At 37.5% G+C, this 22,909-nt stretch overlaps 2 protein-coding genes and 1 long non-coding RNA gene across 5 annotated transcripts in view; 1 reads left to right on the top strand and 2 right to left on the bottom strand.

The window, feature by feature from the left end:
- Positions 1 to 8,380, bottom strand: part of LOC144201668 (uncharacterized) — a 51,720-nt gene extending 43,340 nt beyond the window's left edge. The window contains exon 1 of the mRNA XM_077724417.1: positions 8,229 to 8,380. The gene's annotated coding sequence lies outside the window, so the exon portion shown is untranslated. The remainder of the gene's footprint in view (positions 1 to 8,228) is intronic.
- A 7,010-nt stretch (positions 8,381 to 15,390) lies between these two features.
- On the bottom strand, positions 15,391 to 17,662 carry LOC144202205 (uncharacterized). 2 transcript variants are annotated; one of them, XR_013327483.1, is made up of 3 exons: positions 17,540 to 17,662; positions 17,139 to 17,265; positions 15,391 to 15,986 (listed from the first exon to the last, which is right to left on the bottom strand). It is a non-coding gene; the product is annotated as an uncharacterized LOC144202205 (long non-coding RNA). The 2 variants fall into 2 exon arrangements; XR_013327484.1 differs by having other exon boundaries at positions 15,391 to 15,982.
- On the top strand, positions 16,234 to 22,484 carry LOC144201557 (LIM/homeobox protein Lhx8-like). Of its 2 annotated transcripts, none has more exons than XM_077724286.1 (8): positions 16,234 to 16,419; positions 17,564 to 17,713; positions 18,181 to 18,302; positions 18,750 to 18,970; positions 20,593 to 20,696; positions 20,850 to 20,945; positions 21,038 to 21,215; positions 21,750 to 22,484. In XM_077724286.1, exons 1-8 carry the CDS (start codon positions 16,393 to 16,395, stop codon positions 21,824 to 21,826), a joined length of 975 nt encoding a protein of 324 aa, XP_077580412.1. In that variant the 5' UTR covers positions 16,234 to 16,392; the 3' UTR covers positions 21,827 to 22,484. The 2 variants fall into 2 exon arrangements, with proteins under 2 accessions (XP_077580412.1, XP_077580411.1); XM_077724285.1 differs by lacking the exon at positions 16,234 to 16,419 and adding an exon at positions 16,941 to 17,277.
- The last annotated feature ends 425 nt before the right edge of the window (positions 22,485 to 22,909 follow it).

The raw sequence follows: 22,909 nt of genomic DNA, 5'->3' as shown, positions 1-22,909 counted from the left end.
AGGTTTTTTCCACAGCAACGAAAAAATAGTACAAGTGAAATTTGCGTGTGTGTTATGTTAATAAAAAATAAGATTTTAGGACATTTACTCATAGTGGAAGAAAGGTGAAAAATAACATGTATGGCTTTTAGCCTCTGATGTTTCCTACCTCACACATCACGTTAATCTTGGGAAAATATTAACGTAAATACTTACGACTGTATCTATACTGTAGAACCATAAGTAATAACTGACTTTTTAATCTTAACATTTAGGTACTCAGCACATTCTGGGTCAAATAAAAAGAAACAGCAACTCAAATTCTGACTTTAAAAAAATGGTATTGTTGTTATTACTCAGTGAATAAATTACTTTTTATTATATTTTTGATAGTTTGATGTTTGTCTGTAGCCAGGGGTGGGGTTGTTGATTCAATGTACACATGTTTGTGGCCTTGAGAACAGCATTACTTGTTCAATGACCGCCAGATAAGAGTAGCAAGTTTAAGGCATGGCTTTATGACAAAAATTGTTATCACGATAAAATATATATCCGTCTATATACCCTAACCCTAACCCCATCACAATTACTATCACACCTATGTCTTTCAAATTTGAAACTTTAAACTTCTGTGAATACAAAATAAATTATTTTCATCTTTATTCAATTATAAAAGTAACTACTATGTCACCTTAGTTCAAAGAAAAGAAAATATAAAATATGATTTCAAAAAGTGTCTCTGTTTTCTATTGTGCAATAAAGTATTACAAAAATAAACTCCCTTCTTAAACTTTGAAAAGTAATAAATAATAAACCCTGCATAAATAAAGCATCACTATTTTTATACATTTGCCTTCAAACCAGATGTTGCTGTGCAATAAGAAATGTATAAAATAATTTATTTTCAACCTCACAAAACGAAACTATGTAAATTTACCTCACATGTGGCTATTATTTATTATTTTTTTTAAAGTTGGACGAACTTAGTCCATTTTAACCCAAGTTAACAAGTTTTAGATCTTGGCAACGTTTTCAAAAGATTTGTGTAAAATGGGTAAAACTTGGTATTAAGCAAGAATTAAAATGGGTTAATGACATTTTCAATAAGGCTACTATTTTGCACAGGTATTTAAGAGGCATTTAGAAATAAAAATAGAAAATGAAATCCATTTCGTGTCTTTGTTTAAAAGAAGATATGATGTGCACCACTGCCACTCTCAAGTGTATTGTCAGAAAAATTAATAATTAATAAGTTAAAAACCATTCCTTCCAAATTCTTTTGCTCCTTATTTTTGGCATCCAACACCTTTAATTGGTGCAACATTCTGAATCAGAGCCAAATGTGAATTTATTTGACTGATTCCACTCACAAATAAATACAGACTAACAGCCAGAAAACCCAATTACTGATAAACTTGTGGACAAGCACCTATGTAAGAGTAAATATAATGTCACAAGGTTGTGTTATAAGCAAATTATTTATATTACATTATTCTACCGTGTCTGTCTATATTACCAAGCCAAGTTATAATAGTTGCTCCCTTTAGGACACAGCATTATGATGTAACTGGTGGCAAGCAAAACCTCTGCATGTCTATTAAAGAGGGGGGCAGGGTTTTGTGGTACAGCTGTTGAGCTCTGAGAGATTAAAAACCATCTCTGCATTGACAATCCCTGGCTTCCAGCATTCGCCACCTATCCTTTTCTGAATCCATCCGCTGGCTACGTAATAATCTCAACCTCCAATGCACCGAGAGCTCTCACGCTAACTACGCACAAGCTCTCTTAAACAAACACAGCCTACAAGCTTTACAGGAGAAAATATTCCACTGTTATAATAAAACAAAAGGGACATTTTTTTCTTCTGAATTTGTATTTTTTCATTCATTTGATGACAGTTTCAGTACACACAAAAAATATCATATATCCTGACAGCATTATGTTTGGCACCTTATGTATGAAAACAGACTCACCATAAGTTAGGAAGACTTAGTGATGAGTCATTGCACAACATCACTGGGTGCAATGAATGACATAAGAGCCATGAATGGAGAATCTAGTGACCCTGAGGAAAACTCTTTCCTGCTTTCATAGGATTACGTATATTTCTTTCAAGGGCAATAAAGAACCATGTCACTAATACTAATGATGAGCCGTATTTAATTTATGTTAGACAACTCACTGCTGAAGTACCCTGCGATTGGATGGACACCAATTTAGGGTGTCCCTCGCCTCTAGCCCGAAGTCAGCTGGGAAAGGCTCCAGCACCCACCCGCGACCCTAGTGAGGATAAAGCGGTTCAGAAAATGAGAAAATAAGAGCACTTTGATGACAATCAAATCAAATTTTATTGACAGAGAACAAAAATAGCGTAGGGTTTCTCCCTTATTTCTTATTCCTCTCTAGGGTTGCTTCCAAATGATGCGACAAAAGTAATGCATTGTCATTTAAAAATATGTACGTATTTATTGATATTATTTGTGTTTGTGTGCAATAATTTGTCGGACAATATATTGCCTACCAGTCTAGAGTTTTGTCCGCCTTTCGCACGAAGTTATCTGGGATAGGCTCTAGCGCCCTGTGGCGCCGACCAGTATAAACAATGTTCAAAATGAATGAATGAACAAATCGCTTGATAAAATGTTTTATCTCATTTTCTGAACCACTTTATCCTTATTAGGGTTGTAGGGTTGGAGCCTATCCCAGCTGACTCTCAGGGAAACATCCAAATGCAGGGCAGACAGACAACCATGCACACTCACACCCATACCTAGGAGCAATTTAGAGTGTCCAATTAGCCTACCCTGTACGTTTTTGGAACGTCGTAAGAAACCAGAGTACCCAGAAGAAACCCACACAGGCCCAGGAACCACATGCAAACTCCACGTAGACGGACGGTAACTGGATTCGAACCCAGGACCCCAGAACTATGAAGCCAACATGCTAACCACCTGCTCCACCGGGCCACCCCTACTAAAATGTGATACAGATTTCTTAAACAACAAAGCTAATGGCCTTGTAGCATAATGACTTCTTTCCACCTTTCTCTCTCTATGTTTTTTTTGTGGTGTTGAGTCCTATGATAAGTCCTTTGATTCTGACATTGAAAACAATCAATTGAAATGTACGGACAAAGGGGACAGTCCAACTTTTTCAACGCTAGTGCATTGAATGAGTTCAACAAAACTGTGCATGAGTGTGCAGGCAGTCAGTTACCAGGGTGACTCAGCAGCTCATCATGGTGTCCTTTTGACAGGCAAAAGCTTTGAGACACGCACACACGGTCGCACGCACACCGCCACACAAAAAGTATGTGCTTCTGAAGAGCAGAATTTTTGATTCGTGCTGACAACACACTGTCACCTTAGACAAATGCACACATACAGCTGTGCCATCAACAAAATTAGAAACCAGCATTTTTAAAGTTTTCTAGCAATTTTTTTCCTGATATATTTTTATGTGGCTAAAACAACAGACAGCGATGCACACGATCAATTTTCCAAAACTATTTTACAGTGCTATAAAATACTACAATCTATTTTAAAATGGCAATATCTTCGATAAAATCCATAAGGAGTGAAAAGGTTCAATAATAAAGGTATCCTAATTAGTCTAACTAGAGCTGGGCTATATGTCGAAAATTGTTATCACGATAAAAGAAATTATCAGTCGATATGGATAATTATCAAAATAACTATCATTTTTTTAGTTTAAAACTTTGTGAATAAGTAAGTAAATTATTTTCCTCCTCATTCAAATATAAAAGTAACTATTTTAACTTACATTATAAGAAAAGAGATGATGAAATATGATTTTTAAAAGTATTTTTGTTGTTCTGTTAAGCAATAACAACTCCGTCCTTTCATTATGAAAAGTAAAGAATAAAACTTTGACAGGGGTCATTATTTTTACAACTATTTTCACCCTCAGAAAAATAAACTGTACATTTATTTTACATGTGGCCATTTACAAAAAAATAGAATTAAAAAGTTTCGATGAACTATTTTAACCAAAGATAACACGTTTTAGATCTAAAAACGTTCTCAGACCATTCACATAAGAAAATATTACAGCATGTCCTCAAAAGAGGACAGCGGGTAAAATACATTTTCAATACGGCTGCTCTTTGTGTATAAGTATTTATTTACGAGGCATTAAAAAAGAAAGAAAGAAAATGCCAGGGATAATTCACTTGGATCTTTTCGTGAAGGGGCGTTCGCTTTTCTATGCTCCAAGATCAACTTTTCAATGTGCCACCCTCCAGTGATTTACTTTGTTGTTAGGGTTGAATTCCAGGGGTGGGCAAAGTGGTCCTGGAGGGTCGCTGCGGGTGCAGCTTTTTGTTCCACAGACACTTCAACCAATGAGGGTTGTGTTCAAATGAGAAGGACCTGGATACAATCCACTATTTGCACTTCTAACACACCACATTTGTGGAAAGGTATCAGACATGATTTACTGCACAGGTGTTCAAACTATTTTGCTTCATGGTCTACTTTTCAGGGCGCCCGGTAGAGCGAGTTATAAGCAGCCTCACAGTGGGGGACCTGGGTTCAAATCCAGGTCGGTCCACCTGTGTGGAGTTTGTATGTTTTCCCCGGGCCTATGTGGGTTTCCTCTGGGTACTCAGGACCCCCCCCCCCTCCCCACACACACACACACATTACAAAAACATGCATGGTAGGCTGTTTGGACCTAATTGCCCCGATGTATGGGTGTGAGTGTGCATGGTTGTCCGTCTCCTTGTGCTCTGTGATTGGCTGGCCACCGATTCAGGGTGTTCCCCGCCTCTGGCCCGCAGTCAGCTGGGATAGGCTCTAGCACCCTCCGCGACCTTAATGACGATAAAGCTGTTCAGAAAATTAGATAAAATGAGATTTTGTTGTGATAGTTATTTTTGATGAATGGTTATTTGATGAGCATATTGGTTGTTTTTTTTTTTACCAGCTACCATTGGAGAATAGAAATTGACTTGCAAGGACAATACGGCTGTTTGGTCGCATCCCTGTTGTACTGCCTGTCCCTACCTGATACACTGCTGTACTGAATAAAGAGCCTAGTAAAACAGACAAAGCAGCCTTTATCTTAAAATGCTAAACTATAGACCTACTGCCTTTGTACCAGACAACGGTTAACGGTATACATGACTCAGAATCTATGGATGGTCAGAAATTGTGGCTTGTTCCAGCTGTACTCTGTGACCCCAAACCTAGCAGCCTACCCGCTTAAATGGTAATCTGAGAGGGATTGAATGTAATCTCACCAATCCCCACAGTACAAAATCATATATCATTAAAAACATGCATTTGAAAAGTGAAATTTGATGATTTTATGTTTATAGAAAGTTTGCTATCAAAAAATAAATACATTAAATAACATTACAATTGCATTACATTATGTTGTTTGTTTCACTTCTAGTGGATGGTGGAAACATAAAAGATGAGACCTACCGATTATAGCCATTTAATGTAGCGATGCTTCGATCATAAATTCATGACGCCAATACGGAGCATCAGTAAAATTACTTAATGGTTTTGTAAATAAATAAACAAGACTTCTGAGTTTATGGTGTAGTCCGCCTTTGCTAAAATTCCTCTGGGATTGGCTCTCTGACAAGAATAAGCAATGTTGAAAATAAATAAAAGAATGAATAAAAGAATGAAGAAACAACCATCATCTTAACGAATATTACTGACAATTTTTTTTCCAACAATAAAAATCCCACAGAATCTGTTCACTTAACTGGATTCCAAATAGGGTTTTTTTCATTCTTCTTTCTAGTAATTTTTGAAAAGTCGGAATGCTAATTTGTACAAGTATACTACACAATAAACTCCTGGAAACACTTTTGCATTTTCATTTTGTTAAATGAAAAATATTGCAGTCCAGTTACTCAGCATCCAAAATAAAAATAAAAAATATGAAAAACAGTCTCATACAAAAAGTATATTGACACATTTTAAAACAGTAAGAGTATCAAATGATAAAGATTATAAAACAATTAATTGAATAAGACTTTTCAAAAGTTACTCCCGGCCCGGTGAACCCAGTGGTTAGCACGTCAGCCACACAGCTCTAGGGTCCTGGGTTCAAATCAGGTCACATCCACCTGTGTGGAGTTTGCATGTCGTCCACGGGCCTACGTGGGTTTCCTCCGGATACTCCAGTTTCCACCCACATTCCAAAAACATGCATGGTAGGCTGGACAATCTAAATTGCCCCTATGTATGGATGTGAATGTGGATGGTTGTCCGTCTGTCTACTTTTGCCATCCGATCGGCTGGCAACCAATACAGGGCCTCTGGCCTGTAGTCAGCTGGGATAGGCTCCAGCACACCCCTGCAATTCTACTGAGGATAAAGCGGTTAAGAAAATGAGATGAGATATTCATAAGCTCAGTTTTTGCTGTTATACCTCTGTTCTTTTTTGTTAGTTTCTCTGGTCATATAATATCAAAAATCATATGCAACAATACTGGAAGTTGAAAGTCATGTGCCTCACTCAAACATTATGCTGTTGTAATAATTGAGGCATTAATCAACAAATATATTTTTATTTACTTTTTAGCAGCCTGCTGGGAAGTCAATTATACATGAAATCAAAAGGGTGTCTACACCCACATACTGTAGTGTAGTATATCAGTCCATAAACAGAAGAAGCTATGGCTCAGACTATAGAATTTACAAGGAAGCCTAAAGCTAAATAAAAGGAATTAAAAGTGTGTTTGTTGGAAAATATAACACATGACCAACTCAATATAAAATCCTTGCACTTGCACCCAATGTATTATTTGCTTTGGAAATTTTCATGCAACCGATGCAATCCAGTGATTGTTTGTGAAAACAATTGGCTTGTTGGCCCCACAGCTCTGGGGTGCTGGGTTCAAATCTGGGTCCGTTCACCTGTAAGGCGTTTGCATGTTCTACCCAGGCCTGTGTGGGTTTTCTCCGGGTACTCCAGTTTCCTCCCACATTCCAAAGACATGCATGGTAGGCTGATTGGACACTAAATTCCCCCTAGGTATGATTGTGAGATTGAATGGTTGTCAATCTTCTCGTGCCCTTCGAATGACTGGCCATCAATTAAGCGTTGTCCCCCGCCTCTGGCCCAAAATCAGCTGGGATAGCTTCCAGCACCCTCAGCAATCTTAGTGAGGATAAAGCGGTTCAGAAAATGAGATGAGATGAGAATTTCAAATGGATGTTGTTCATGATGGCTAACGTACTGATCATCATTATAATTTAGTGAATGAATCATTACACAACTACATTGTTTACCATACTCGAATTTTAAATGACATAATCAGGGTGGTGTTTAATTCTGAACACATTCTTATCCCCAGTGTTAGATGGAAGGTACACGACTTTGTCTCCATTGATAATTTGTATGGCCATTTGGTCCAACCTTTTTTTCCAGCATCCATGTAGTAATTGCAGTGTGAAAATGATGCGTACGCTAAAAGCTTCATTTTTATTCATTAAACAAGGCAATATTGGATCAACTGTACCAAAGCTCACAATGTCTCTTAATGGGACATCAGTCATGCAATTGAAAACCTACTAATCCTCACAAAAAGGGATACAGGATTTGACTGCATGTCTTTGTGTGTATATTATTGTATAAAAGCAAAATTTAGATTAATTGACTATAGCACACACTCAACCTCTACAGGACCAGAAAATTGCGTTTTATATAACAAGGCCTTTCAGCCTGCCTTCTTTTAGAAGCGTTATGTCCACAAAAGAAAAATAGAAATGCAGTCAAGTATCTTTCATGTTAAGGTTTGGTATCTGGCCCATACACGTATGTAAAGCAATTTTATAATTATTTAGGTAGTTTGGGTCCACGGATATTAGAAAATAGATGAGAAGCTCCACGGCCTGGTCATTTTCACCATGTGAGATTGCGGCATCACAGTAACAAAGAGGCACGAATACACGGATCTCTGCAGGAGACAGACAGAACCTCCCACCCCCCACTACACGCCCACCTCCCACTGCCATTGTGGACGGAGTAAAACTGTATACTACAATTACATATTAAGACTCCAACTCGTAATGAGGTAAAAAAAAGAAATAGGCCACATCCATTCCTAAAGCACCAGACCTACTTACTGTGTTGCCATCAATGGGACACGCATTTCATCCTACGTTTCAAATGATGGTGCACAGCGGAGCCGCAAAACAAGCTTTCGCACACAATGACGTAACAGCACGGCTGGTGTAAATTGTAGAAATTAAATCACTCACGGTGCAGGTGTGTCTTGTTTTCTGTAAATGTGGCTGTCAGTCAGAATAGAATTAAAATATCTCTGTACCTTTCTCTGGGGGGAAAAAACTGGTGCGAAGACTCAGAAATTAGACACTCCCACAGTGGCCGGTTAAGCCAATGAAAAGCATCGAAGAGGAAGCTCGTCTGCAGGCTCTTCGGGTACTGTTGCCTTCACGTGCTATCGGAAAGACGGCAATTTCCCCAAATGTATAGGACAATAATTTATGAAATGTCTAAAATCTATGTTTTTTAATCAAATAAAACACAATTTAAATGGGAAAAAATGCCTTTTGTTGAACAAAACCCATAGATAAAGTATACCACATTTAAAATGTATAATATCTCTTACACAAAGAAACAAGGACTTTTTAAAGCTTCACCCCCCATCTTTATTCACTTAAAACATATTTTAAAAGATAACTCTTTTATAAATAAGTTCTGATTACTCTTGTGGTGCAATCTCATTTAGGGCCCCCAGTCCACGCCCCCCTGTGAACCTTGTGAGGAAGAATTTTCACGCCATATTTGAAACATTGTCTGTTGTTAAATATGAGAAAATCTTTACAAACACCACCCCATAGTCGATGTAGGCATGTCATTGTATTCTGTCAACTGTAGAACTGTGAACCCCTTTGAAAATCTTACTGTTCTAAGTATGATATGAATAAATTTGACATGACAGCATGTATGCGTAGACAGAAAATGCGACCTTACCGAGGTTGCACTGGTCTGCAAAATTAAGGTTCTCCTACACCATTTCATCATCTGTCCAAACATCTAATAGTAACTATCACAATGGTCACTTGGATACACTAGCAAAAGTACATTGGTTTTGGTCAAAACGGTAGGATTTTGAAACATTATTTCCGATAATGTTATTATCAAAACTAATGTACAAGGGTGTCCAAACTGGAAAACCTTCAAAACAAGAGGAGAAATCAGTTGATTGCAGTCAGATGCTAATTATTTTAGAAAACACCTCCTTGGTTAAATTGTCGGGATTGGATCAGTTGGAACAAAGACCAGGACCCACTATAGGCCCGTTGCAGATATGGTTTGACACCCTGGTTTAAGCGCTGAGGTTATAATGTATTGTTTTAATAAAAACACAAAGCCGCTCTGAGAGCTGCAAATCATGTTCAGAGCTATTGTGAAAAATGACTTGTATTAGTGAACGACCTGATGTAGTTTATCATCAAAATCATTTTTCTGAAATTAACTCTCATTGCAGCCTAACATATGACAACAGGTAATCATTGTACTACATATATTTTAAGCACGTAACAGACTCCGTGCTGATTCATGAGAGTTTTTTATAGAGGAGAATCTTTCTATAGGATTATCTAGGATTACGGAGGTGACATTGCGATCTCTCACATGCTCGAGCACATTTTCTACAGGAGGAAAGGATGTTCACAAAGCAAATAGTCACAGTATTAATACTAGTATGGTGTTCATAAAGCCATATCTGACATAATTCTGCTGACAGTCTCCCATCTCTCATCAAGCCATAAATGTATTTCCGTGATATTTTTCAACACTATTTTACATCGACATACTAAGTGCAAATATTTTTATTAATATTCTTTTAATTGTATTGATTTTTTTATTTATGATTTACTGGGAACTAATAAACACCAGGCAGGCAAATGGGGAAAAATGTACACATTGATTTCAGATTTGATGAACAAACATCTTCACCTTCCAAAAGTACCAAAAAATTAAAAAAAAGTACAGTGTTCCCTCGCTACTTCGCGGTTCAGCCACTGCGGATTCAGAGCTTCGCAGTTTGCTTTTTGGAGAAAAAATAAATAAAAATACAAATATTACATTGAGACAACATATTTTCCATTTTTTTTGTTATAACATGAATTTCACTCTCTCTACCCGCATTCTATATGGTGTACTGTATACAAGGGGGTAAAAAATAAAATAAAAATAAATAAATTAAAAAAATAATAATAATTTAAATTAGCATTTTTGAAGGGGCATCCCTACTTCACGAAAATTCACTTATCGCGGGTGGTTCCGGTCCCCATTAACCGCGATAACTGAGGGAACACTGTAAACCATCATGAGGATAAGAAGCTCGCAAAATTAATCAATGTATGACTGAACGAGCGAGGGAATGAATGAATGAATGACCACTTGAAGCAGAGACTTTGGAAAAACGAATATAAATATAATTTTTGGGGGGGACTCAATATCTATTACGTAAACTGAGTAGTATCTCTCTCTCTACTGTCTCCTACTGCTTTAGTACATTTTGCAATGAGTCACAAAGGGTATGTAATGAGCTCATTGTTTAGTTGTCTGGCTGTAACTTAGCATTTTGGCCATGGACAATGAACAGTTTACATAACAATTGTTTGGTCAAAATTGACCCCGATTGTTGACTTGCCAAAAAGACAAATGCTCTACAACATGCTATTTAATTGTGGTTTGCAAAAATCCTCAAAATATATTTTACAAATAACAATATTTATAATTTCCTACAAGATGTAACCTCATCCTTGACATTGTAATGAAGAAAGGATTGTGTTATGTTTCATCTCAATGATGTTTAGATGCTCATTTTTAAAAATGACATCCATAATTTTATCAGTGTGTTTTAACTGCATTTGTGTACTTCCTAAAGTATTGTGTTAAACCATACATTATAATATAAAGTGGGCCACGGGGGCCAGATGTTGGCAATCTGTGAACCAATTCAGGGGAGTTTCCAGTGGACCTCATCCATGTGATGATGACCTAAATAAGGAATGAACCCCTGCAGTGCTGGAGCTTAGTTTAGAGATTGACACAGTAATTATTTAGCATGTTTCTTAATTTAAAAATAGAAAAACCCTCAAACACCCCTCAAAATAAATATGTCATTGTATGGGGCTGGGAGTTCAAACACATTTTTAGGTAAAAGACAAATACCATGATATTCCCATCACGTGTGCCCAAATAAGAACTGTTAAAAAAATCTAACAAGGATAGGGAGATTTTCAAGTGCCTTGTGATGTTGGATGTTTGTGCAACCCAGGGGGTCTGGCTAAAGGAAAGATTTGGGGGGGAAAGTGTGGAAATTTGGGGGGGATTTAGAGCGAGGCTGTGCAGGGGGTGTCTGGGCTAGGCTATAGGATGAGACATTGGTAACGAATTGGAATTTTTCAAAATATTTATAAAAAGATATCATTTAATGGTAAAGAAAGGGTAATATAAGCATTCTTCAGTTACAGTTATTATATTAAATAATAATTCTTGTGTTAGGGTGTTTATCATTATTATAAATTTGCTTGAAATATAATCATTATATACAGTGTTCCCTCGCTTATCGCGGTTAATGGGGACAGGGACCACCAATGCTTAATTTGAATTTAATTCCATTTTTTTTTTTTTTAACCCCTGTATACAGGACACTATATAAAATACGGGTAGGGAGAGTAAAATTCATGTTATAACAAAAAAACTGTAAAATATGTTGTTTCAATGTAATATTTGTATATTTTTTTTCCAAAAAAAATCTGCGAAGCTCTGAGTCCGCTATATGCTTTGCTTATTTTGGATATTAAATATTATATATATGAACACTTTGATTATTAGGCATCATTATTATAAATGTGACATTAATACAAGGCAGTTAACCAAAACACCTTTGGAGGTCACTTCTCCTTCAAACCTGGACTTCTCGAGACTATGGTTCAACAACAAGCTCTTGGGAACTGTGGATTTGTTTTGGGAAACGTGGCTTCTCAAGATGGTCCGCATCATCTCTCTCTCGGGAAGATTCGACAGACCTACAATAGTTTTGAGATATTAGCAAAAGTGACACCGGTGTCTTCAGAATCATCTGACCGGAGGCGCGTGTTAAAGGATTCTCTTCTTGCAAGAAAAAAAGGATATGATCTCAGATGCCTCCATTATTGAAAGTTGAACTTGGGAGTACTTATTGGTAAATCTATCATCGCGAATCAAAAACTGAAACAGTCGAATAAATCACAATACTTTGTTTTTTATATATCTTAACGAAGCGGTTAAAATTAATTATTTAATCAATAAGTAGTCAGAGATCTTACCTGACTAATGATCTTTTTATAATGAAAAATGCACTGTTAATGAACCTCAAGCAGGCTCAGAAGGGTTTATTGAAGTCTTAGCCCTTCAGATGAATATCATTATTCAAGTTAGAACTCTCAAAAGGTTCAAACATTTTCTGTTCATTTTTTTATTTATTCATGGAGGAGGGGTAAATAACTAAAAATAATAGGTGTTTAATAAGAAATCTTTGTCTGTTTAATTTTACGAACTTTACAAAATTTGCTTAAGTGTGAGATTTCTTTTTGTGTCTTTAGTTGTTTGTGATAAAACTATTTAACAATTAATTCTTTCGCAATTATGTAATCATTAAAAAAAATGCCGTTTTACCAAAGGTCATGATGAACATTTTGAGTTGTAACGAGTTAGATATCTACTCGTCAGCAATTTTCTTATAAAAAAAAAATAAAATAAAATAAAACACATCTAGAACCTAATTCTCCGTGTGAAGCATTTTGTGAAGCATCAGATTTATTGTGACCAACTAAAACAACAACAACAACAACAACAACAACAACAACAACAACAAAAAACGAAGCCCTTCTTAAAATAATTTAGATACTTACTACCCTCTTGTGGACAAAAAGAGTTTGTACAAATTAGAAACGACACAAGTTGTATGACTTTGCATTCCCACACGATGCAACTGATTCTAATAGGATCTTTTCCAAAGCGATTTAAATTCTTCACAAAAAATATCTAGTATTGGATGTTTCCACAGTAATAAATTAATGCAACTCATTGCTTTTATTTGATATATTTTTCAGGAGTAAACAAAGCACAGATACACAATACATACATAAATGACAATGCATCATATACTTCACCGTTTAAAAATATTGTTTTTAATGTGATCTTTTGTCACAGTTATTTTATTACAGTTTGAAGTTGTTTTATCTTGAAAGAACATTATACCTGTTTGGAAGAAACAATTGCAATGTAGTGGTGAATTTTTTTATAGATCTAAAACAATGTTTATTTTAGCTTTTTTTAAAAATATATATTTTATATATACATTTTTAACTAAAAACTGAGAAAAAAATTGATTAAAAATTACAATTATTGATTTAAAAGGGGGAAAATCAGGAAATTTAATATACATCTGTACTTTTCATCGTAATTTGATCCTAAAACAGAAAGTCGGCACTTATCATTTACTTTGCTGGGCCACCGAAAATGATGGGACGGGCCAGATTCGGGCCCGGGCCCGCCACTTAGACACAGGTGTTATTAATTTTAATTTATAAGACTTTAAATTGTATCACTATTTTATGTATAACATTTTTTATTGCTCTGTATTTTTCTTAACCCTTCTTTGAAAGTTTAGAAGACACAGGGACCTCAAACCCGCTCAATTTTACTTTTTCGACCAGCAATTTATATCCTGTGATAATCTGCTGCATTGTCTCTGGATTATATCCGTGGGCATTCAACCTTGAAGTGCTAGAGTCATTTTACGAGCACAATTACCTAGTTTTACAACTTAATCAAATTCATTTAGAATAAACTGTTAACTATTATGGAGGTTTGCAGGACTACTGATACCATACCACAGTGGGCTACAATGAGTTTTGTTCCCTTCATATCAGATCCTACCGGTTCATTGTTTTCATAACACCCATCCAGCAGAACAGACATTTACCTCCATTACCCATCTATGTTTATCTCCACACATTGCCCAGAATAACCTGTCACTCTACAGCCACTGTTCACCCATTTCCTCCAGTAGCGTGACTCCACTATATCTGGGGGCGGGAACTCAATTAAAACAGGATAGAAGCAGAATAACAAGATGTGACTGTGAAGTGGGTTTCACAAAGAACAGGAAACTTAAGATACATGTCAGGGAAAAGTAGGAGAGATGGAGGAGCGATACAAGAAGGAAGGCGGAAGGGTAAAAGGAATTGAAGTAGGGTTGGCAAATGTGTTTGATGGGAAAAAAGAGCAAAACAAGCAAAAAGAAATATCAAGAGGAAGGAAAGTCCATTCATGAAGGCAGGACAAAAGAAAATTAAAAACATCAAAAATATTCCAACTTTACCTTTGAAATTCATTTATAGACCTGCTTATCATGCAATTGGGTAAACAATTGTGTTTGGTGTGTGCGTGTGTGTGAGCATACAGATTAAGTGTTGAAACCTACATAATAACAAAACAAGCTCAAATCTTTTGGTTTCATGTTCTTCAGTTGACCGACGTAAACTGCTGGGACTCTGATCCATCTCATGAAACAAATGATTCGTTCTAAAATTAAGTGTAAATTTGAACACTACAATAGGGAGGCCCGGTGAAGCCAGTGGTTAGCGTGTTGGCCTCACAATGGGGGGGGGGGGGGGGGGGGGGGGGTCTGGGTTCAAATCCAGGTTGGTTCACCTGTGTGGAGTTCTCCCCGGGCCTTTGTGGGTTTTCTCTGGGTATTCCAGCTTCCTCCCACATCCCAAAGACATGCATGGTAAGATGATTGGACACTCTAAAATTCAGGATGTCCCCTGCCTCTGGCCCTAAATTAACTAGGATGGGCTCCAGCACTCCCCGCGACCCTAGTGAGGATAAAGCAGTTCAGAAATAGACATTACAATAATGGGCAGCAATTTTTGGATTGGATTGGATTCGATAACTTTATTCATCCCGTATTCGGAAAATTTCATTGTTGCAAAAGGACAAAGCAAATCATAGTAAATGGAATCACCGAGAATTACCAAATCAAATCATCAAGACAGAAAGCAGCAAAAACACAAAACGAGCAAGAGTGGACGGAGTTATAATTTACTGCTAAAATGTACTGACAGTGGCGGCCTGGTTGAGTGAGTGGTTAGCGTGTCGGCCTCACAGCTCGTTGGTCCTGCATGTTCTCCCGGGGCCTGCGTGGATTTCCTCCAGGTGTAGCAGAAACTCGTCTGAATAAATCGTTCAGTGCTCATAGATATCTGTTATACACGAAAGAGATGCGGTAAAAAAGACAGTGTGCTACAATGATAAACAGCCATTCATGTCATTGCCACCTGGCTTTCTTGCATCTCGAATTTTGTCTCGTATCTAGGGAAAATTATTTGATAGAACTTTTCCTCGTATCTCGAGCATCCCATAGGTAGAACTGCTCGTATTTCGAGGTACCACTGTACTAACAATAACACATTTAAAACCACGAGCAACTCTTGCCGAAAAACATAACAACTCAATGTTTATGAGATGCCAAGTTGTTTTCAGTCGAAGAGGGGAAGCCAAACCCACTGAGTGACAGACAAACAGTCATCTCCTACAAGACTGATGAAGAAGGAAAAAGATGACAACCATTGTGATCATAAGGAACGGACATAATCTCATCATATATTTTTCACACTGAGTGTCCTACCAAACTTTATCCTAAATGAGATTTATACATGATATTGAGTGGAGGTGTAGGGTGTGTGTTAGGGGTGTTAAAAGCCTGATTAAAAGTCATTTAAAAAATGTTTTTCCATTTCAAATAAAATGGGACCTACAAGTAATTGTTGACATAAATTACGACTTGCGACTTGGTGTAAACTGGTTAAAACATCTGCAATAGAGTTCTGAGGGTGAGGGTTCAATCGCTGGTGGGGTCCGACGTTCCTGTGTGATGTTTGCATATTCTCCCTGGACTTGAATGTGTCTTCTCCGGGTACTCCAGCTTCCTTCCACATCCCAAAAAAAACATGCATGGTAGGATGGTTGATTGGGTTACAGAAGATGAATGAATAAATATATTTATAACATAAATTGAACTTTAAATCACAGTCTTCCAAGATATTGGACAATCTGCGGGCCCTCTCTGTCAGGGTGCGAAATAGTTTCCCATTCAACTTTTTTTTTCCTCGCATACATATACATTTACATAATATATAGTGGGGAGGGGTATTTGTTTTAATTATGCTACAGCAGGCGGGTCGTATTGCAGAATGGGAGGTGATTTTTTTTCCCCAAGCAGATAACTGAGTAGCATATTGAAACAAGTATTGAAAGAAGTTGGTTGACAAGAAACACTGGGAAAATCAAGTGGTGAAAGGGGAAACTGGAGCTGTCAGATGATTTTGAGAGGAAATGTTCAACTCTATCTCCAAGAGTGTGGTAAGTTCCACTCGTATGGCCAAATGCTACCCACATTAGACAGATGTCTTTGAAAGATGTAAAACTTGAAATAAAGTTTTTTAAATAATAATAACGATTAAATGCAGAATTTCACTAATATACATTTGGATGAACTAATTAGTTTTTAATTGAATTCAAGTTAAGATTTGGCTGAAGAATTAGTTTTCTTTCATTTTTAGGGCAGTGTTTTAGGATGTAATAGTTATTCTTATAGGTAATTCTTGCGCATAGAATGGACATGCAGGTTTTTCTAAAGAGAAAGCAAACCAAACATCTATGCAGTTTTTGCTTTATCGATTAATTTAACATAGTAAACCAAACAATGTAAATAATTTTCTAGATATAACATTTCATAAGAAAATTCATCGATTTTTTTTGCTTTTGTGCAAAATCATTATATTGCAACAAATAGCTGGATAGTTCGATTTTCAACAAAATTGAGTGGTATTATATGGAGCAGCCGCTTATCTATTAAGTGCACCTGTGAAGCCGTAATGCAGGATTGCGTTCAGCTGTGCAAGCGTCTGCATGACAATTGCTTTGGATCTATGAGATCACCTTGTTTAAAATAATAATTATAGTAACAATAACATCTATACCCGATTATTCAGTAGATATGTGAGGATAACCGTACGTCACTTGTTTCAAATGAAGACATAAATATAAGTTTTGTTCCGTAAAGTAATGAAACTGGTTACCATGGTAATGTGAACTTGGGCTTGTCACTGGAGTGAGCGTCCGTCAATCGGTCAGTATATTTGGGACGGAAACATGACGGAGACAGACGTAGGACCTCCGGTCACTTTTGTCCAACAAGGAAATGTTCTAGTGGACATTGTAAGTAGTTACTTAATTCAATAATCAATTTCCGGGTTATGTCACCTAAATACAAGAAGTGAATTGTTGAAACGCCGAAAAATGCGCTCTAGTGAATAAGCGCGCACATCAAAGTGCCGCCGTATCAAACGCCAAAAAGTATTGTGCTCGCGGCGCAAATGATGAAATATTTTTTTTGGGGGGTCAAATTGTATTTAACTACGATGACATAAACGCATAGTTGAATTAAGCGCGATAAGTTTTGGAAACAATCAGTTGTTACTTATGCAATTTCTTCTTATGGCAGAGTTCCTCCGGCTCTGAAGACATTATAGAGGACTCCCATTCCCCATGCAATCTGTCGTCCTCTACCTCCAACCTCTCTGTAGCCTCTCAGCAGGGAAAAGTCTTCTGCTCCTCCTGCTCTATGGAGATAGTGGACCGATATCTCCTTAAGGTATGGTTTTATAATGGCATTTAAATCATATTTAGGGTTTACCTCAATGTCAGGCAGAAATGAATATTGCTAGTCCTCCAGTATTTAATGAAGAGGATCAGTGGAAGAGTTCTGTGGTCATTTGAAATACTATTACATTTTAAAATATGTTCTCCCCTTAGGTCAGGGGTGACGAACATGTGGCTCTCGAGCCACATGTGTCTCCCTGCTCTTTGCTTCTTGTCATATTTTTGTATCTACGGTGGCTCTTTGCCTCGTTTCATGTTGCTCTTATTTTATTCTCTCTTAAAACACAATCAAATGCATCAGCCCCCATCAAAAACAAATAATAAATTATATTTTAAAATAATTTTGCAGACTGATTTTTTTTAGGCTGCTTCTGATTTAAACTGTGGTGGCTCTTGGACTCTCTTTTTGTTTAAAATCTTGGCTCTTTGTGTCTAACTTGTTTGCCACCCCTGCTTTAGGTGAACAATGTGTGCTGGCATGTCCACTGCCTGTCATGTTGTGTGTGCAAGACATCTTTAGGGAGACACGTGAGCTGCTATATAAAAGAGAGACAAGTTTTCTGCAAACTGGACTACTTCAGGTTAGTCTGTTTTTTTATCATCAGAAAATTGGTGGTGTACTTTCGAATACTTACTGTATTGTATGAACTCTGAGAAGGAAAGTTACCACTAGGCAACTACATCGATTTTCAGAGGTTTCAACAAAATAAACATTTCTTCAGACTACTAAACTAAACCTCACTCATCATTCAGAGGTGATGAATAAACACTGAATTTGCAAATTTGGTAAGGTAAGCATGAAAAAAGAAAATGTATTGACTTGAAATTCTTAAAGCCATGTCTTTCCTCGTTTGCAAAAAACTGAAGTCTCACTTTGACGTTTGCATTATCAAATATTTTGGGAAAATGTGATGATTCATGCTTTTGTTATATGTTGGTAGATCAGTTGTTGACTATAAAAAACACAAAGAAGCATGGCACAAAATAGTACTAATTGGACCAACTTTTTTTTTTAAATTCTGTATCAGGAAGTATGGGACCCGCTGTGCTCGTTGTGGCCGTACCATCCACTCCAGTGAGTGGGTCCGACAGGCAAAAGGCAACACTTTCCACCTGGCTTGTTTCTCCTGTGCTACCTGTAAGCGAGTGCTGTCCACTGGGGAAGAATGCGGACTATTTGAAAGCAGAGTCTTCTGCCGACCCCACTATGATATTGTGATGGAAGCTATCAAACGATCCAAAGAGGATGGTGAGTAAACCATAAAGATATAATGTAAATATAAATCAGAGGCTCAGAGATTTATGTTTTCCAACATTGTTATTAAAGATATGACAATTTGACAGGCAATGGATCTATTCGCTGGAATAAATACATTGCATTACATTGACACTCCACTGCCTGATTTTCACCCACAAAATAAGTCTGTTCAAACTTTAAAAAGTCCCACTTTGACTGTGGGTTGTTAGGATATGCTAATCCCACTTTAAGAAGGGACAGCAATGGGCTTATATGTGAAGTCACGTGGCTATCAGAAAATCAAACAAACAGAAGAACGTTGGCATCAAGGGCTATATTGTCCAATCTATCTACACTAATGCAGCTACGCACATGCATACTCATTCATTCGTTATAAAAGAAAAATGGTACACTGTCGAGATTTTGGGGTGTTGCTGCTCAATGTCCTCCCACCTCAGCTGGTCCTCCTCAAGGTCCGAGTCACCCTCGTAGCTGCACTTAGTGGTGACTGAATCAAAAGCTTTCTCGGCCATGCGCGGGGGGGGGGGGGAGCGGGCACTGAGATCCAGCGCCACTGAGACGCTAATGAGGTACTGGGCCAGAGTATCGCGGTCGTTGTTCCCCGGGTGGTGCCTACTGGCACGGCCGAGGACAAGGTTGCCGACTCCTGGCGTCAGCCGGTAAACAGCCAGCCCACTGCCGAATCCAATAAGCTGCCTTGCTTCTGCTGGATGTGGCACCTTACTTTTAGGCTACACCAGTGCAACTTTTTAGCACAGAAACCCATTTAATCTGTAGGTCAGTCGGGCCATTACATATATGCGTTTTCTTGAGGTTTCCCAAACTTTAGGATCCCTGAAAAGTCGGCTTCACGCAATGTTTTTGCCAAACTACGAGTAAAGACATTTCAATCTGCTGTCCCACTTGAATTTACAGAAGTAGAATATTTCTTGTAAAACTGTGAAAAATAAATGCAATTGTGATTGGGACTTGATGCTTCGGCTGTAATGTTCGGTTCCTGACCTCTGTGTTTAGCTTTCATGCAGCTCCCGCTTTTTGTCTTTACCCATCATCGAGGGCCCCCGCTTTTGTCTATATACGTCCGTGAGAAAATATGAAGAGCTTTACGTGTCTGTGCTAAGATAAACCTGGGGAGCACTAGTTTACCAGAGATTTTTATACTTTCATATACTACAATGATTACACTGAATGTACTTTTTTTTTTAAATGTTAAGCTGACAGCTGGTAAATAAATTAAGGGGAAAAGCTTTTGTCTTTCATGCATTTATTTGGATTTTTAAATTATTTACTTAAGCGAATTTATCATCATTTTTCGTTATCAAGGTCAATTTATCGTGAGGATTACTGAACTATACTTCTTATCTCTAATGGGGTTAATTTTGTTCCCAGTATTACTAAAATGGAATCTGTATTGCAAAAAAAAGTAAACGAGGTGGCTTGGGCCACGAGCATTTTGAGTATCTCTGTGAATCTTTATATTGTCAGCACATTTGAGTTCCCAAATATGGGCCCCAGGAAAGATGAGAGGAAAAAGAGTGACATCAGTTCACTCATCAGTTCCCAGTTTGTTCTTACGGAGTCTAAAAGACTGACATAGTGTGTTGTGTCTGTAGAGCAATCCAAAATGAGTAGAGAGCAAACAGAGAAAGATGGCGCCAGCAGTACATCCAGACCTTCTAAGAGGGCCAGAACCAGTTTTACTCTTGACCAATTACAGGTATTGCATCTGTTTGACATCTCAAGCCATTAGACTAAAGTTTTACTTTGACTGTAGAATGTTTACATATAGTAATAAAATGTGGGTCAAGAAGGGGTAGTTATTCAGAGATCTTGATTAAATGTGCCTTCATGGACTTAACTCTTTTTTCAGGTAATGCAAACCCAGTTTTCCCAGGACAACAACCCAGATGCTCAGACCCTCCAGAAACTGTCTGAGAGGACTGGTCTAAGCCGCAGGGTTATTCAGGTGGACCAACTCATAGATAAATCTCCACTACTGCAATTTTACTGTGGTTGAATATCTTCTTTATTTTTCTTTTCACTGTCTTTCAACTGCAGGTTTGGTTTCAGAACTGCAGAGCTCGTCAAAAAAAACACATCAACCCAAATTCTATCCCCAAAACGATGAGGCCACTTCCTACTGGTCAACTGACGCCACCACTGATGGATGATTTGCATTACACAGCCTTTATCAACTCTGATGTACCTCTTCTCACTACAATGACCTATATGAATGGTAAAGAACCCTCGTTTAAAAAAAGAAAAATCCAATAAAAAAAGATTAAGGCATTGGACACTCTAAATTGCCCATAGGTATGAGTGTGAAAGTGCATGGTTGTCCGTCTCCTTGTGCCCTGCGATTGGCTTGCCACCGATCCATGGTGTCCCTCGCCTCTGGCCCCAATTCAGCTGGGATAGGCTCCAGCATCCCCAGCGACCCGAGTGAGGATAAAGCGGTTCAGAAAATGAATGAATGAATGACAGATTAAGACACATGCTTTGTCAGAAGCTACTTGTTGCAACTACATTTACTGTATTTTCTCGAATACAAGCCGTATTTGTAAAAATGATGACTGAATCAAGGTTACGGCATATATGCGCACAAGACTTGCTATACTCTATTTCACCCGTAGATGTCGACAATGTAACATTTACTAGTATGCACTTTAAAGGTCATTTATGACAATTTACAAAACTATTTGCAGATTATGGTTTTACTTATACTATTTGCAGATTATGGTTTTACTTATACTATTTGTAAAATTTACAGTGCAACCTCCAGACTCCCTTCTGCTTCAGCCGATCATATCCCATCCGCTGACACAGCTGCCAGTAAGCCATGCTTAAGAAAGCCATCTAACTCCGGAGAAGCTCACCACACACAACGTGTCCATATTTGGGAGGCCGTTGAATTGGAGCCTATGCCAGCTGACTTTGGGCAAGAGGCGGGTAATAAAATGGCCTTGTCTCCAGTCAATCACAGAGTCACCACACACCAAGAATAATTTTTGCTCACGGTGAATGGCCATACACTTATTAAATTGGGGGTTTAGGAAATGTCAGGTGTTTGTATTAGTTTAGTGGAATTCTATGTTGGAAATGGATGTTACACATGTATTTATTTGGAACGTATGATGGAAAAACGAACAAGAAAATAGATGATTTAAGTTGAATTTAATACTATGACATATCAGTCATCACATTTATATTTATGGGATGTAAAATTATGCCTCCTTGAGATGAAAATGAGTTAGCTGTGAATGAATACTGGGAACAGTAGTTTTCTTTGCCTCCACTGAATTCACTAGTGAGAAAAATTATCATTAAGCAAAATGAAATTGCTTGCTTGCAATAATGAATTTTGCATGTATTCACAAGGATGCCTTAACAAGATGTAAAACAATGCAAACATAGCTTCAAATTCAAAAGATGGAATGCAGGAACCAAAAATTGTACTCTTTTAGGGAGAATAAAATGTATCCTGATTAAAGTTCAAAGCAGAACATTTGGTTTTGCCCTGTCCCTTTGACCTCAGTTGTTTAATAATCTCGCTTGAAATATCTTCATTTATGTTTAGTTTGTGATGTACATTTAGCATTTAGGCTGCTCAACAATTCATCACCTATTAATTTATGAATCTGTGTTTTGCGGTAAGCTAAACAATTCTTTCTACTGTGGAAATTTGATCCGATAACAGCGAGAATGGTCATTCCAGGTGTGTCCAAATTTTGGCCCATGGAAAAACTGTGGCGCTTGCCTCAGTTTTTATCGGTCCTTGGCGAATTATGAAGAGATTATTCAACATTCACTGCTTGGGGGGTTTGAGTTCAATTTATGTTCTGCTGAAGTGAGATGGAGTTTTGAGCTCAGCAGTCGAAACTTGTGTTGTTTCGTGCCATTTTTTTCTGATATCGATTCTAACACAAAGCT

This window comes from Stigmatopora nigra, chromosome 9 (assembly GCF_051989575.1).
Source record: "Stigmatopora nigra isolate UIUO_SnigA chromosome 9, RoL_Snig_1.1, whole genome shotgun sequence".
Taxonomy (NCBI): Eukaryota; Metazoa; Chordata; class Actinopteri; order Syngnathiformes; family Syngnathidae; genus Stigmatopora; species Stigmatopora nigra.
Note: the sequence above shows the minus strand (reverse complement) of the source record. Positions and strands in the feature narration are given on the sequence as shown.

Bases quoted from the DNA above. Each gene is read 5' to 3' on its own strand.
- LOC144201557 (XM_077724285.1), top strand. From the start codon at position 17,212: ATGACGGAGACAGACGTAGGACCTCCGGTCACTTTTGTCCAACAAGGA. The intron at 18,303-18,749 runs GTTAGTCTGTTT...ATTCTGTATCAG, and splicing joins TGCAAACTGGACTACTTCAG to GAAGTATGGGACCCGCTGTG. The intron at 20,697-20,849 runs GTATTGCATCTG...CTCTTTTTTCAG, and splicing joins TTACTCTTGACCAATTACAG to GTAATGCAAACCCAGTTTTC.